The sequence below is a fragment of the Schistocerca cancellata genome, chromosome 7, assembly GCF_023864275.1.
Source record: "Schistocerca cancellata isolate TAMUIC-IGC-003103 chromosome 7, iqSchCanc2.1, whole genome shotgun sequence".
NCBI classification, from domain to species: Eukaryota; Metazoa; Arthropoda; class Insecta; order Orthoptera; family Acrididae; genus Schistocerca; species Schistocerca cancellata.
This window is the reverse complement of record NC_064632.1, coordinates 504,540,965-504,557,643: the sequence shown is the minus strand read 5'-3', so window position 1 is coordinate 504,557,643 and position 16,679 is coordinate 504,540,965. Positions and strand designations below refer to the sequence as shown.

Below are 16,679 nucleotides of genomic sequence, written 5' to 3'. Positions count from 1 at the left end.
ATTATGACTTTTGAACACTATTAAGGTAAATACATTGTTCGTTCTCTATCAAAATCTTTCATTTTCTAACTATGCCTATCAGTAGTTAGTGCCTTCTGTAGTTTGAATCTTTTATTTAGCTGGCAGTAGTGGCGCTCGCTGTATTGCAGTAGTTCGAGTAACGAAGATTTTTGTGAGGTAAGTGATTTGTGAAAGGTATAGGTTAATGTTAGTCAGGGCCATTCTTTTGTAGGGATTATTGAAAGTCAGATTGCGTTGCGCTAAAAAAATATTGTGTGTCAGTTTAAGCACAGTCATGTATAATTTTTCTAAGGGGACGTTTCACAGTATTCAAGCAATGGGCAAACAAGTGTTCTGTAACCTACTTCCTTTTGTTTTCGGATTGCATTTCCTTAGGATTCTTCCAATGAATCTCAGTCTGGCATCTGCTTTAGCAACGATCAACTTTATATGATCATTCCATTTTAAATCACTCCTAATGCCTACTCCCAGATAATTTATGGAATTAACTGTTTCCAGTTGGTGACCTACTACATTGTAGCTAAATGATAAAGGATCTTTCTTTCTATGTATTCGCAGCACATTACATTTTTCTACATTGAGATTCAATTGCCATTCCCTGTACCATGCGTCAATTCGCTGCTCTCTTCGTGGAACAAGGTTTGAAGATGATGACTCCCTTGTGCACCCTGCCGAACAGTGGCTCCAACAGGTTGGTCTAGAATTTTACCTTGCGGGTATAGAGGCTCTGGTTCGAAGAAGGCGTAAGGCAGTTGAGATGGGTGGAAATTATGTGAAGAAATGAAAATATTGTTCTTAAAGGATGCATCTACACACTGTAAAACTTTCAAACATGTAGAATAAAACTTGGATTTTAAAAAAAAGTGTGCATTTTTTTGGAGTGACCGTCGTACAATAGCTAAAAATGCAGCCCTTTAAATGTTGAGTGTCAACTGTTAAAGATGTTGAGTGACACGGTTTACTCGTAACATACTGGGATTCAGCATACCAAAAAGCTCAAAAATAAACCACTTTTACTGAACAAACGTTAGTTTCCATATTGGCCCGAGTAACACGATGATCGCCGTGGAAAGCCGTGGCGGAGCGGCGGACCGACCTGTGGACAACGCGCTTGCTGTGGATGTAGGAGACGACGTCAACCAGCTGCCCGAACCAGTGGCGGCTGCGCACCTCGTCGATGTGTCCGTCCTTCTGGATCACGTCCAGCAGACTGCCGTTCGGCGCGAACTCCATCACGATGTAGATCCTGCAGGTACCAGAGTTCTCATGACGACATCTTGCACTAGCGTCCACAAGGCGCACTAAATCCAAGCGAGGTGGCGCAGTTTGTGAGACAACGCACTCAGTAAGTTTTAGTTTGGCTCCCTTCCAAAAATGGAATATCGTTTCGTATAGCAGGACATGTAAGTCATGCTGTGTGCATAGTAGTAATCGTAGTACCGGTGTTAGTAGTTATATTCAACGATAGATCACTGGTCATTTATTACTATTAAAATATGAGAACAGCAAAAATAATGTAATTCACATTCAAGGTCATTCCGGATCGATATCACAAACTTTCATGGATGATGGAGTCCGCCCCCGGTAGCTGAATGGTGAGCGTGGCGGATTGTCAATCCTATGGGCCCGGGTTCGATTCCCTGCTGGATCGAGGAATTTTCTCCGCGCAGGGACTGCGTGTTGTGTTGTCCTCATCATAATCCTATCACCCTCATCGACTGCAGGTAGCCGAAGTGGCGTCAAATTGAAATACCGGCACCCGCCGAACGGTCTTCCCGACCGCGTGCCCTAGCCATACGATTAAATAAATAAGTAGATGATGGAGGAGGGCAAATGTATCAGTTTCAGGTTAGGGGTCCTAGACCGGCAACAAACAAATCGGAAGTAATAAGCGAAAATTGGTCTGAGCTCATGAACCATGGACCAAGCCGCCGATTTGGTGGTTTGCGTGCCTCAGTGATACCGATAGCCGTACCGTAGATGCAACCGCTACGGAGTGTATCTTTTGAGAGGCCAGACAAACGTGTGGTATCTGAAGAGGGTTCAAATGGTTCTGAGCACTAAAGGACTTAACATCTGAGGTCATCAGTCCCCTAGAACTTAGAACTATTTAAACCTAACTAACCTAAGGACAACACACACATCCGTGCCCCAGGCAGGATTCGAACCTGCGACCGTAGCAGTCGCGCGGTTCCGGCCTGAAGCGCCTAGAACCGCTCGGCAACCACGGCGGGCTACCTGAAAGGGGCAACAACCTGTTCAGTAGTTGCAGAAGTAACAGTCTGGATGGTTGACTGATCTGGCCTTGGAACATCAACCAAAACGGGCTTGCTGTGCTGGTACTTCGAACGGCTGAAAGCAAGGGGAAACTAGGTCCGTAACTTTTCACAAGGGCATCTACCTCTACTGTACGATTAAATGATGATGGCATCCTCTTGGGCCGGCCTGTGTGGCCGAGCGGTTCTAGGCGCTTCAATCTGGAACCGCGCGACCGCTACGGTCGCAGGTTCGAATCCTGCCTCGGGCATGGATGTGTGTGATTTCCTTAGGTTAGTTAGGTTTAAGTAGTTCTAAGTTCTAGGGGACTGATGACCTTAGATGCTAAGTCCCATAGTGCTCAGAGTCATTTGAATCGTCTGAATCATCCTCGTGGGTAAAACATTCCGGAGGTAAACTAGGCCCCCATTCGGATCTCCGGGCGGGGACTCCTCAGAAGGAACTAGTCGTCAATGGTGCTACAAAATAATGCTCAAGATTAGATGGGAGGATCAGGAAACTAATGAGGAAATACTGAATGGAACTGGGAAGTCAAGAAATTTGTGACGCTACTTGACTAAAGAAGGGACTGGTTGATAGCACACATTCTGAGACAGCAAGGAAACACCGATTTAGTATTGTAGGAAAGTGTGTGAGTATGTGGGGGGGGGGGGGGAGATGCAAATCGTAGAGGGAGACCAAGAGACGAATACAGTAAGCAGATTTACAAGTATGTAGATTGCAGTAATTATTCGGAGACGAAGAGGCTTGTGCGTGATAGAGTAGCATGTAGAGCTGCATTAAGCCAGTCTTTGAACTGAAGACTACAACAACAACCTCTTACAGTCGAATACATGTGCGGGTACTGTTGTTGCTGAGGTTGTAAGGTAGGCAACTTTTAAAGGTGGTAATATGGGTCAAAACAAGTAAAATGTCTAATAAACATGGACTCTATAATCCATACCTAAGGGCTATGATCTCTTGTTTATCTTCGCTACAGTGAAACACAACTCTTCTACTGGACGAGTGCTCATATCTTTTAAGGTATGGATTTCAGAGCTCATGTTTACTATAGATTTTTTCCTTGTTTTGGTCCATGTTACCAAATCTGAAAGCTGCTTACCTTCAACCATAGGAATAACAGTACCGGTACACTTACCCACTGTCAGAGGTCACCGGAACGAATTTCGCTTATAATTTTCGTCTCGGTGATTTCTGCACCAGAGTCCCTTATCTCAAATTGATGCATTTCCTCTTTTCCATCATTCGTCGAAGTTATTAACATCGTCACGTATTCACCCTGGATATAGGCATTTACATACTTACAAGTCTAGTCTGACAACGATGGAACAGGCCTTATACATTACAGTAGGAACTACCCCGGTATTTGCCTGAAGTAATTTAGGGAAACCACGGAAAATCTAAATCAGGATAACGGTATGAAGATTGGAACCCCCACTCTCCCTAATGCAAGGCCAGTCTGTTGAAAACAGTGTTTCCTCATTCGGTTTATCCATGGTGTACAATACTGTTTTACAAATGCCTTATTTAATATGTAAAAGACTAGCGCTACACTGTTCATTCCTTTCTCACTCCCAGTCACTGCAGACACTATACACAATTGTTTCATAATGTAACACTACACGCGCTTAGTATCATGCATTGCACAAATTTGAGAAAACGAAACATTGAGGAAAAGACTTAAAGTGAAAGCGGTTTGTGAAATGGTATATGTTTTAGTATCGTTATTATTTCTTATTTGTTTTCCATTTTTTTACCATACTCTTACAGTGTCTTACCTAAGTAATCCATCGCAGTACAGAATGTGTTGCCTACCTATTACATTTTACTTCCTTTTTAAGTAAGTTCTTTTTGGTAATCTTTTTAGTCTCCGTGGGCAATTTATTATACAGTTTTATTCCTTGGCAGAAAATGTTGTTTTTAACGTCATGTTAATTCTTTTTGGCCAAACGTAATAACTTCAGTCTAGACCTTTTTCCCTGACAGGAACAGAGCTGTTTGTGCAGCAAAAATCCCAACAAAAGCATCCACTGCCTAAAGAGCATCTCAAGCAGTCTAAAAAATTCTGAAATAATCACTCATAAAATAGAACGTAACACACCAAATGATGCATATACTACATGTCATATAGGATATAGAACAACAACTCCGCGGTGGTCTCGCGATTCTAGGCGCGCAGTCCGGAACTGCGCGACCGCTACGGTCGTAGGTTCGAATCCTGCCTCAGGCATGGATGTGTGTGATGTCCTTAGGTTAGTTAGGTTTAAGTAGTTCTAAGTTCTAGGGGACTGATAACCACAGCTGTTAAGTCCCTTAGTGCTCAGAGCCATTTGAACCATTTGAACAACAACTATCAGAAAAAGTAACATGAGACGTTTCAAAGACTTAACAATTCTTCTTCAATACATTCAATCAATAAAAAATAAACAACGGTAGTTTGAAGTAGAGTTTGAACGTCTGAACTGCACATAATTTGTGTCAGTGACAAACGGTGTAGATGCGCAGAAATCCAACAAATAGTATTATCGTTGTACGATAAGACAGACTCTTACTGTAGGACTACTTCAAAACTAGAGGACCATGCGTTTTTATCAGAAACTATATGAATGAGAATTTTCAAGTATTGTACAGAAATTACAACAAAAAATTCCCAGAAAAAAAATATCATACGTAAATATTTATGCAATAAGTACAATGATGTTGCTACTGACCACAGAGCATGTCAGCAAAACTGTAAAAAATAAAACTCAGTAGGTTAAATGAATTATCAATTTCCGTGCCAAAGCAATACACACAGAGTACTCAAGCACCCATAGGAAAGATAATAAATGAATCATTCACATAGGGACATTTCTAAAATATAGGAGGAATGAGGAGGTTCTGTGCAGAATCGGAGAGGAAGGGACTGTGTGGAAAACACTGAAAAGGAGAAGGGATAGGATGATAGGACATCTGTTAAGACATGAGGAAATGACTTCCATGGTACCAGAGGTAGCTGTAGAGGGCAAAAACTGTAGCGGAAGACAGAGACTGGAATACATCCAGCAAATAATTGAAGACGTAACGTAGGTTGCAAGTGCTACTCTGAGATGAAGAGTTTAGCACAGGAGAGGAATTCGTGGCGGGCTGCATCAAACCAGTCAGAAGACTGATGAGTAAAAAAAAAAAAAAGAGCTGTACTTCTGCTAAACAGCGGTAATGCAGAAGACTCTGAAAACTACCAGCCCATTTCAGTTGCAGCCATTTCAAGCATAATAGAATCATATATGAAGTACAGATTACTGTATTACTTGAATAAACGCAACATTTTATGTTCAAATGGCTCTGAGCACTATGCGACTTAACTTCTGAGGTCATCAGTCGCCTAGAACTTAGAACTAATTAAACCTAACTAACCTAAGGACATCACACACATCCATTCCCGAGGCAGGATTCGAACGTGCGACCGTAGCGGTCGCTCGGCTCCAGACTGTAGCGCCTAGAACCGCACGGCCACTCCGGCCGGCCAACATTTTATGTGAATCGCAATTTTATTTCCGAAGTGGTGAAGTGCAGAATCATCCGTAGTTGGATTTAAAAAAGTAGTACTTGATGCTGTGACAGAGATAAGTGTGTCACAGGCATATTTTAGGTCTTTCTAAGGCTTTTGTTTCTATTGGCCAAAAGATTCTACTATATACATTACAATCATTAGGAATGAAATGCATGGATAATGACTGGTTCCTATCAAACCTAATGCATAGAGCACAAAGGGTAGAGATAGCATCTACATCAAGTAAGTCTAAACCTACACTAAAACACTTATCAGAACCAAAATATCTTAAAACATGAGTTCCCCAGGGTAGCATATTAGGTCCCACTACTGTTCCTAAATATAACAATGATTTTTCCATTAGTGTTAATCATGGGTAAAAATTTGTGTTTGATGATGACAGTAATATTATAGTCATTGAGATTCTCAGTTGAAGTGATGTGAGATACGTGCAAAGAGAATGTCGTCAGCAAGTTGTGCCCTTAACGTCCTGTCATCAGCATGTACCAGCCAATGACTTTTGGTTACATACTAATTATATGCATACTCAATTCTTAGCTATGGAATTCCTTTCTGGGGAAAGGACACTGAACATGACCCATTAACAGCACAATCTGACTATTATTGTGTGTGTGTGTGGTTTTAGTTTTTCGGGCGCTAAACAGCGTGGTCATCAGCGCCCAAACGCATAGAAACAGGAACACATGCGGTTAAGGGACGAAAACGGACAGCGAACAAGGAGAACAGCTAAAAGACACATACCTGACGCAGTTCCAAATCCTCACATATAGAGGCAAAACAAGAGGAGAAGAAACGCACTAAAAAAGGAAAGGAAACACAACGAAAAGAGAACAGAAATCGAAGTGAAACAAGTAGGTAATAGTGACTGGCGGACCTCTTACCTAAAACCTGGGTGAGCCAGTCACCGAGCAGCACATTAAAATCCTCTCCCTAAAATCTGAGGCAACAAGTTGGACAGGACACAAAACCGTAAGACCTTAACCACAGTCGTTGCGTTGTCTTGCAAAATAGAGGGCAAATCCGGTGGCAAGGAAACCACCGCCCTCTGATCAGAGAATAAAGGACAGTCAAGTAAAATGTGGCGGACAGTAATCTGGACGCCGCAAGCACTGCAGATTGGGGGGTCCTCCCGCCGGAGTAAAAAACCGTGCGTTAAGGGACTGTGCCCGAAGCGGAGGCGAGTGAGGAGAACCTCATCCCGCCTGCATGACTGGTAGGACGTACGCCATGGCCGCGTGGTGGCCTTGACCAGACGCAGCTTATTTTCACCGACTGCCAGCCACTCCTCTTCCCATTGACGCATTACACGAAAACGCAAAAGGGAGGTAACAGCGTGGAGGGGGACGGCACATTCAACAACGTGAGGGAGGGAACATGCATCTTTGGCAGCCACATCCGGCAGTTCGTTTCCCCAATACCCACGTGTCCCGGCACCCAGCAGAAAGAAACCTCCTTCCCCTGCCGTTGCAGGTGGAGTAGGGCATCATTGGATGTTCTGGACGACCGTATCCGCTGGGTACAAGTGTTGCATGGTCTGAAGGGCACTCAGGGAGTCAGAACAGATGAGAAACTTAAGACTGGGAGCACATCTCATCTGCTCCAATGCCCGCAAGATCGCAAACAATTCGGCATCGAAGATGGTAAACGCCGAAGGAAGCCGTAACTTGACGACTCGATCAGGGAAAACAGAAGCACAACCAACAGAGTCCCCCTGTTTAGAGCCATCCGTAAATACTGGTACGTGGTCGGGATGCTGATTTAAAATATCGTAAAATAAGGAGGTAAAAACAAACGCAGGAGTGCAGCACCTCCGGTACTCTGACAAGTCTAAAAGGACGCTGGGCCTCTGGAGCAACCAGGGAGGCAGGCGCGTAAAACCCTGGAGTTGGGGTGCCACACGCTCCACACCAAGGGACTCGAGCAAATGCTTGGCACGAATCCCAAATGGTCTCGTTGCCCTGGGACGACGGAAAAGAGACGTTCCATAGGGTTAAGTTTCGGAGATGGTAAACTTTACGCAAAGGGAGGAGGTTACTTGAAAGAAACACAGACGAGATTTACGTTAAAACATAGACTAAAACCCTCGTATTAGAGTGACTCAAAGTGTAATAAGTTGTGTGCCATAGACCCAGTTTGTGGAAGACAAAAACGTTTGTCACATTTGGCCACAGATTGTCTGGTGGAAGCAAAAGTTCTCGATGACGCCTTCTCTACCGCTCACATTTACATCGCTCTTACAGATGAAAATATAATTACTTTTTTATGAAGTAAATCTTAATGATTCGCATGTGGAGACACGGTACATACGGTGAAATTCGCGAATAACGGTTATAATGTTTGAGTAAGCAATGTGCATAAAATTACTACTTATATATCGGGTTAAACTAACAGACCATCAGAACATCGTCGTACAAATATAATCAGAAAGAAAGTTACACGACTCTGAAGTATGATCTTACTAGTGAGAGAGAGAGAAAGAGAGATTGCTTCCGAGTCACTTGAATTTATGGATGGTTGACTAAGAAACAGATACCGCTCACTACGTGTTAACATGAGGTCGAAAACGAGAACAAAGGCTAAACACTGTGACATTTCTGGCTTTAGAAGATCAAAAAACCAACTCCAAAGTTCACTTCATACTGAGGCTGAGACAAGAACAAAGGCTTAACACTGTGACATTTCTGGCTTTAGAAGACCTAAAATCCAACTCCAAAGTTCACTTCATACTGAGGCTGAGACGAGAACAAAGGCTTAACACTGTGACATTTATGGCTTTAGAAGACCTAAAATCCAACTCCAAAGTTCACTTCATACTGAGGCTGAGACGAGAACAAAGGCTTAACACTGTGACATTTCTGGCTTTAGAAGACCTAAAATCCAACTCCAAAGTTCACTTCATACTGAGGCTGAGACGAGAACAAAGGCTTAACACTGTGACATTTCTGGCTTTAGAAGACCTAAAATCCAACTCCAAAGTTCACTTCATACTGAGGCTGAGACGAGAACAAAGGCTTAACACTGTGACATTTCTGGCTTTAGAAGACCTAAAATCCAACTCCAAAGTTCACTTCATACTGAGACTGAGACGAGAACAAAGGCTTAACACTGTGACATTTCTGGCTTTAGAAGACCTAAAATCCAACTCCAAAGTTCACTTCATACTGAGGCTGAGACGAGAACAAAGGCTTAACACTGTGACATTTCTGGCTTTAGAAGACCTAAAATCCAACTCCAAAGTTCACTTCATACTGAGGCTGAGACGAGAACAAAGGCTTAACACTGTGACATTTCTGGCTTTAGAAGACCTAAAATCCAACTCCAAAGTTCACTTCATACTGAGGCTGAGACAAGAACAAAGGCTTAACACTGTGACATTTCTGGCTTTAGAAGACCTAAAATCCAACTCCACAGTTCACTTCATACTGAGGCTGAGACGAGAACAAAGGCTTAACACTGTGACATTTCTGGCTTTAGAAGACCTAAAATCCAACTCCAAAGTTCACTTCATACTGAGGCTGAGACGAGAACAAAGGCTTAACACTGTGACATTTCTGGCTTTAGAAGACCTAAAATCCAACTCCAAAGTTCACTTCATACTGAGGCTGAGACAAGAACAAAGGCTTAACACTGTGACATTTATGGCTTTAGAAGACCTAAAATCCAACTCCAAAGTTCACTTCATACTGAGGCTGAGACAAGAACAAAGGCTTAACACTGTGACATTTCTGGCTTTAGAAGACCTAAAATCCAACTCCAAAGTTCACTTCATACTGAGGCTGAGACAAGAACAAAGGCTTAACACTGTGACATTTCTGGCTTTAGAAGACCTAAAATCCAACTCCAAAGTTCACTTCATACTGAGGCTGAGACGAGAACAAAGGCTTAACACTGTGACATTTCTGGCTTTAGAAGACCTAAAATCCAACTCCAAAGTTCACTTCATACTGAGGCTGAGACGAGAACAAAGGCTTAACACTGTGACATTTCTGGCTTTAGAAGACCTAAAATCCAACTCCAAAGTTCACTTCATACTGAGGCTGAGACGAGAACAAAGGCTTAACACTGTGACATTTCTGGCTTTAGAAGACCTAAAATCCAACTCCAAAGTTCACTTCATACTGAGGCTGAGACGAGAACAAAGGCTTAACAATGTGACATTTCTGGCTTTAGAAGACCTAAAATCCAACTTCAAAGTTCACTTCGTACTGAGGCTGAGATCACAATAGCTGATGAATGACATGAAAGACAGAGTGAGAGCAAATAACAGGTGGTATAGTGGACACGAGTCCCATGAGAAACTGCACCAGTTAGCAGGACGACGAACTTGTTGGCAATTACTACAGCAGCCAGGTGCCAAATCTCTAATTTTCATTTACTTATATCTTAAAAGTATAATTGAGATCTTATTGACTATCGTGCTAAATACCAGCTCTCAATATAAGCTATCATCCAAGCAGTTCAGGTGACAATTTAATAACAACTTCCATGAACTTTATTAGAACAACGATATTCAGAAGAAGTACTTTGTGCATCTTCGGCTCCCACCAAAAGTACACGCCGTGTGAAGTGATTCATGCTGACTACCATTCGCGCACGAGAAATTGTATGGTACAGTTCGTGTTACGCACGATTAAAATCTGAGTTACACGCTGTATAGCATCATCTTAAATAATCACGAATATGTGTGCAAAGCAGAGAATAACAGAGTAGGTGATGTGTAAGTTACTTCGCGAATGTAATTTCTCCAATTTACTGAACGTACAAGGATTACAAGTGCTGCTATTAATTTTAACTGTGAAATATGTGGCTTTATGAGCGCATATTTGTAAAAATGTTATCAGCAGATTGAGTTTTTGTCAGCTGTGGTAATTATACGTGTTGTGATAAAAATATACGGTGAATGAGTCTTTTTAGCAGCAACTGCTGAGGCTATAGCCATTTGATTTAATTTATCCGATAGCGTGATCCACTGAGACAGTCAGCTTCAAATGCGACACTTTCTGACTTTTCAGTCAGCGTCCAGAGACGCTGGAGTGAGGTTGAGTTTAAAGTGTCTGTCGCGCTTCATAAATTTCGAACGAAGTATGAACATTAAATTCTGTTTCAAGCTGCAGAAAAGTGACAAACAAACTCAGAAAATGTTGAAACTGGTGTTTGGTCATACTGTTGTAATTTCAGTACTGGTCAGAGAGCGATTTAAAAGCGGAAATGAGTCGGTAGAAGACGAGCAACTTTCCAGACTTCCATTAACCATTGAAAACAGAAGGAAACGTGCAAAAAGTGACAAAAACTGTTCATTCAAACAGGCTGATAACTATTCGGGAGCATACCGAAGAACTTAGAATCTCATAATGGTCCATGCAAAGCATCCTAACCGATAATTTGCAAACGAGATGAGTGAGTGCAAAATTTGTTCCCAGGCTTTTAAGTGATGAAGAGAAGGAAACTCGTGTGTCAGCTGGTACGGTTCGTCTTCATTCAGATCGTGACTTCATGTCCAAAATTGTAACTGGAGATATAGCTTGTGGCTATGGGGATGACAATGAGACGAAAATTCAGAGTTTCCAATGCAAAACCAGTGAAACTTCTCGCCCTAAAAAAGGCACTTCAGTCAAAATCGAATACCGGATCCCTGCGCATTATTTTTTTCGACGTTGAGGATGTAGTGCAATCAGAGTTCGTTCCAAGGGGAACAGCTGTAGACGCCGAATTTTGCTAGGGCCTACTGCAACGTTTGCGAAACTATGCACGTAGAAAGAGATCAGAAAAATGACACAATCCCACACCCTGCTTTTGATTCACGAGTTTTTGGTAGGAAAACGTCTTGCTGTCTGTCCTCATCCACCTTACTCACCAGATTTGGCACCATACGACTTCTGGCTCTTTTCAAAAGTTCAAACTGGCTTAAAAGAAAACGTTTTCTTGACGCTGAGAGGACCGCAACAGACCAACTGATCGCCCTTCCAAAATAAACCGTCCAGAAATGCATTAAGTCATGGATTCAACGTTGATATAAGTTCATTGCTAGCCAAGGACAGTAGTTTGAAGGAGAGTAAATCAAATTCCATGTAAGCCTATTATTTCGTTTCTAATAAAATTATTCATCTTATTTTTTGAGCAAACCTTTTAAAAACTGCCGGCCGCGGTGGTCTCGCGGTTCTAGGCGCTCATTCCGGAACCGCGCGACTGCTACTGTCGCAGGTTCGAATCTTGCCTCGGGCATGGATGTGTTTGATGTCCTTAGGTTAGTCAGGTTTAAGTAGTTCTAAGTTCTAGGGGACTGATGACCACAGATGTTAAGTCCCATTGTGCTCAGAGCCATTTTTTACAAACCTCTGGAATCTCTGACTGAAAATTGATTGTTTATTTCGTAGTGCTGAGAGCCTTAGCTATCCCAATAATTTCTTATAGCCGCATCTCAAGAAAAACGGACTCGTAACCTGAGTGTTGAGTTTGCAGAAGGACAATGCCATTTTTGGAAGAGGTTAGGTGGTTGAGCCATTACAGAAGCTCTGTGTTCTGCCTTGATGAAGCAGAGTACATATAGTCCTCTCACACGTCATATACTTTCAGTATAAATGGGAACAGCTACATGTTATCTGCGGCAACACAGGGGAAGGAGGGAATGAGCAAAAGTGGAGCACGCGCATTGCACTGGACACTGGCTGCATTCGCCACATTCGATTCTCACTCTGCCACTCTGACTGCCCCTGTCCCATTTCCTGCGTTCACTAATACCGCCGTAACGTATTCCACGACAAGTCTGAATGCAAAAGTCGGCCGCTGTGGCCGAGCGGTTCTAGGCGCTTCAGTCCGGAACCGCGCTGCTGCTACGGTCGCAGGCTCGAATCCTGCCTCGGTCATGGATGTGTGTGATGTCCTTAGGTTAGTCCGGTTTACGTAGTTCAAAGTCCACGGGACTGATGACCTCACATGTTAAGTCCCACAGTGCTTAGAGCCATTTGAACCATTTGAATGCAAAATGCAACGCGAAAATAACACAATTTCAAAGAGCCCTAACGCACCAATGTTTTACAGTCATGTGAATACAACTCGATTGTTCGACATTTGTTGTAGTCTCACCTTAATGTTAGAAGTTGCTGGTCAAATGCCCCTATCTCAAATGCACAAGACAAGCATTTAAATAACATTTCTCGATTTCCTGCCAGGAGTGAGAGTATTTTGCGCTTAAACTGTACGAGGCTTATAATGCGTAGTGCTCTGACTGACCGGCAGCAGTCATAACTTTCGTATCTGCCTAAGAGATGCCTGCCCGTTCCTGTATACCTCTCCAGCAGACAGCGTCGGCCTTCAAAGGATCGTCTTTCAGTTGATAAGTGACTCACGGGTGGCGTGCGGGTGTGCAGTTACGAGAGACGGTCCCACCACAGTGGCCGTCTTTTAAAGGACACACTTTGAAGATTAATGTCACGGCGAGACGTTCTTCAGTCAACGGATGACACCGTGCTGGGAATAAACACGCAAGATTACTCTTGTGGATGCTGTCAGTTAGATGGTCACTAACATGCTATCATGACCACTCACAAGAGTCTGGAGGTGACGGGTGGATTTCAATTAGAATATTCGTCGCCGTACTTACAAGAGCCTGAAAACTATTTTTGGGTCAGCCAGAAAGCGTTGGAGAACATACTGACCGTAATTTCTAGCCTGCAAGTCGACATTCTTCTTTTGCTCAATGAAAGAAAATGCTCTTACTTGCTATTTACTTAGTGGGATCATATACTAAGACTATAAACAAAGTTTTGAGTTCTAACTGATTAATATGTTCAGTAAAAGTTCACACGCATAAACATAATAATATTCCTGACAATAATAATAATGTCCCTATCGTAAGCAGCACTATTATTAGTTCAGAGGCGACCTCTACGGTAAGTTCCAAGTAAAATATCTATCGCTCTGACCTCTAATCATCAAAGTTTATTGCTCGCTACAAAAGTGGAAAATAATGTCACCAGTTGTCAAGTGGTTTTTTCAACATTACAGTTAACGGTTACTTCCGTGAAATCTAAGCAGTTCCAGGACTGTGTACAGTCCTCGCGAGTTAACTTCCTACTTTTACCGAAAACACTTTTGATAGCTGCCTGGCTGTGACATCATCCGAGACACAGCGTATGCCCGACACCCCCGGGATAACAAGGCCGCCCAGCAGTGTTAGTGACATCATACTAAGCGGCCCATAGCCGACGCAGCAGTCCACGGACACCTCCGTACAGACGCGCCTGATGCTAACGATCTTCTGTCCGTCATACAGAAAGGAGCGAACTATAATTCGAACCAAAGACCAAATTATGTATATTCTTGTAATAAAGGTTCATAACGAAATACCGATTATATATACGGGCAGGAATAAGTTTAATCGATTGAGGAACTTTGCCACTATTTTATAATTGTCAGAACACTATTTAGCTTTAAAACTCGCATACAGGTGGTGGCAAATGCCAACTGACAGCAGGAATTAACATTTTCAAGCTATTACACTGAAAGTAAATTATCTTAAACACTGTCATACATAGCAAAACCCTCACAACTTTCGTTTACAATAAGGTAATAAGAGTTCGCTTTATCTCATAAAACACATGACTATTGTGAATTTACTCATATGTTCATGGTGACAGCTCTTTTCAAGAATTTTTACAAGTGTATCCCCAGTAATAAAGAATGGAAACAGAAGATAGATATCAAATATTCTCTTTTTAACATAGACATCACTGAACACAAGATTCTGTCTGGCACTGTGATACTAAGGGACTGCTCTTTCCTTTAAGAAAAGCCTGACAATTTGAAGTTCACTCTGCTATTGAAGATACACTTCTTGAAACAATATTAAAAATGTTATGAAAGGTAAGGAAATGAAAAACAACCAAGTGCATTACATGTAAGAATGTGAGCAAAAGGCTGAGGCTCTCTTTACTTACCATTTTCAATCTCTCTACAGCTTATTTCCTTTTCCACGTAGAAATCACCAACTGAAAGTCTCATTATTGCAGTCTGTTACTAACAAAGTGCTTTTCTATTTAGAAAACCAGACAATTTGATGTTCATTCTGGTACTGAAGATAAACACTTTTCAGAGGAGTTCTAGAACCTATTCCTGCCCGTATATATAATCGGTATTTCCTTATGAACCTATATGCTGTTTACGGCGAATATATATAATTTGGTCTTTGGTTCGAATTATAGTTCGCTCCTCTCTGTATGACGGACAGAAGATCGTTAGCATCAGGCGCGTCTGTACGGAGGTGTCCGTGGACTGCTGCGTCGGCCATGGGCCGCTTAGTATGACGTCACTAACACTGCTGGGCGGCCTTGTTATCCCGGGGGTGTCGGTATGCCGGCGTTTGACTGACGCGGAAGTGTGTCTGTGCGAAGTGTCTCTCCTACTGCCTCTCTGGCAGTATTTATATATGGGCGTAGCGGGCCGCCGAACGGAACGTCTGCTATCAACCACTGTACGCACAGGTAGAAGCATCTAAATGGCCGCTTTCTCGGACGTGTATTAATTAATAACTCTGTTGTGTAACAATTTACAATCATCACAATCTTTATATAATTAAAGTTACGTTTGCCTTAGTTACTGAAAAAGTTATAGCTCGACTGCACTTAAACTTTGCCGCCTAGAATTTCTAGAACGGAACCGGCAGTAGAACATGACCTCTGAACTACCTCTTTTAAGAGTCCTCGTATTGACTGTTATTTACACTAAAGTCTTGAAACTTGGTACAAATGTGTTATTTCTGTAATGTAATCGAATGCTGTAATTAGAACTTTCTACCCCAAATACAAATGATGCTTAATGTATTACGAATAGCGACGTTTCTCTCCCAAATTTGGTTTTTAGTAAATACCTGAAAACTATTAGAGGTAGCTTAATGAAGTCACATAGTTAATGTTTTTTATATAAAACGGAAGCTTATCATCTTCCTGAGTGTAATATTTAGCCCTTGCAGTGTTTCGTAAAAACGCCAATTTTGACAAAAATGTTGCACCAATCAAGTGGCATGTATTTGGATATTCTGAAAAAAATTTGGATTTCCAGCTTCATTATTAATCGCCACATGTTTTTTTCTTGAAATAACATATTTAAAAAAACTTATTTATTTGCTCATTCTGAGATTTTAACAGCTTTAACATTAATATACTGAAGCACATACTGTCAAAGTTTGGAAAAGGTGTTTCAATTTTTAACTTCACTCCCAGATTATGGCGCAATACTTTGTATGATACGCACAGGCGCGTTATGATGACGTGGCGCTAGTAGCAATGAACTGGGGTAAGTCCCAGCACACTCTCTCGCATCTGTATCTCTCAAATGATACAGCGCCACAAGACTACTAATAGTTTTTCGTTTCAGAGGGACTAGAAGGTGATTAAAAGCCATGATCATATTCATTACATTTGTTAATTAATTACTCCTAATCTTCGCACTTTGTGATGACGCAAGCTAAACCAGTGCGATAAAGTGCTGAACTTTAACGTGTTCAAAATTCGTTTCTTATTGAGTATCAATCGGTTGCAACCCTTATATCAGCATAAATACTTCACGGCATGTAACCTCTCTCTTGTGGTTGTTGTGCTAGCTTCCAAACGTAAGAGCAACTGCATGGTCTTCACACTCGCTAATGTTTCACCTAAGCATGACATTAGATAATATCAAGAAAGTGTAGCATACAACAGAACCTGTGACTGCCTCTGGAATTTATAACGGAAGAAGTGAGAAAGAAGAACACCTGTTTCCGATTGGAAATGACGAAAAGATTTTAATGCGCTTGTAGACTACACGGGTTTGCACTGATAAATGTGAGCGAGGT

General features: G+C 42.0%; 1 protein-coding gene across 1 annotated transcript in view; it reads right to left on the bottom strand.

Annotated features, from left to right (window-relative positions):
- Window positions 1-16,679, bottom strand: part of LOC126092868 (testis-specific serine/threonine-protein kinase 4-like) — a 121,398-nt gene that overhangs the window by 69,985 nt on the left and 34,734 nt on the right. Inside the window, exon 4 of the mRNA XM_049908599.1 lies at window positions 1,118-1,267. Within this exon, the coding sequence (XP_049764556.1) occupies window positions 1,118-1,267 (150 nt within the window). The remainder of the gene's footprint in view (window positions 1-1,117; window positions 1,268-16,679) is intronic.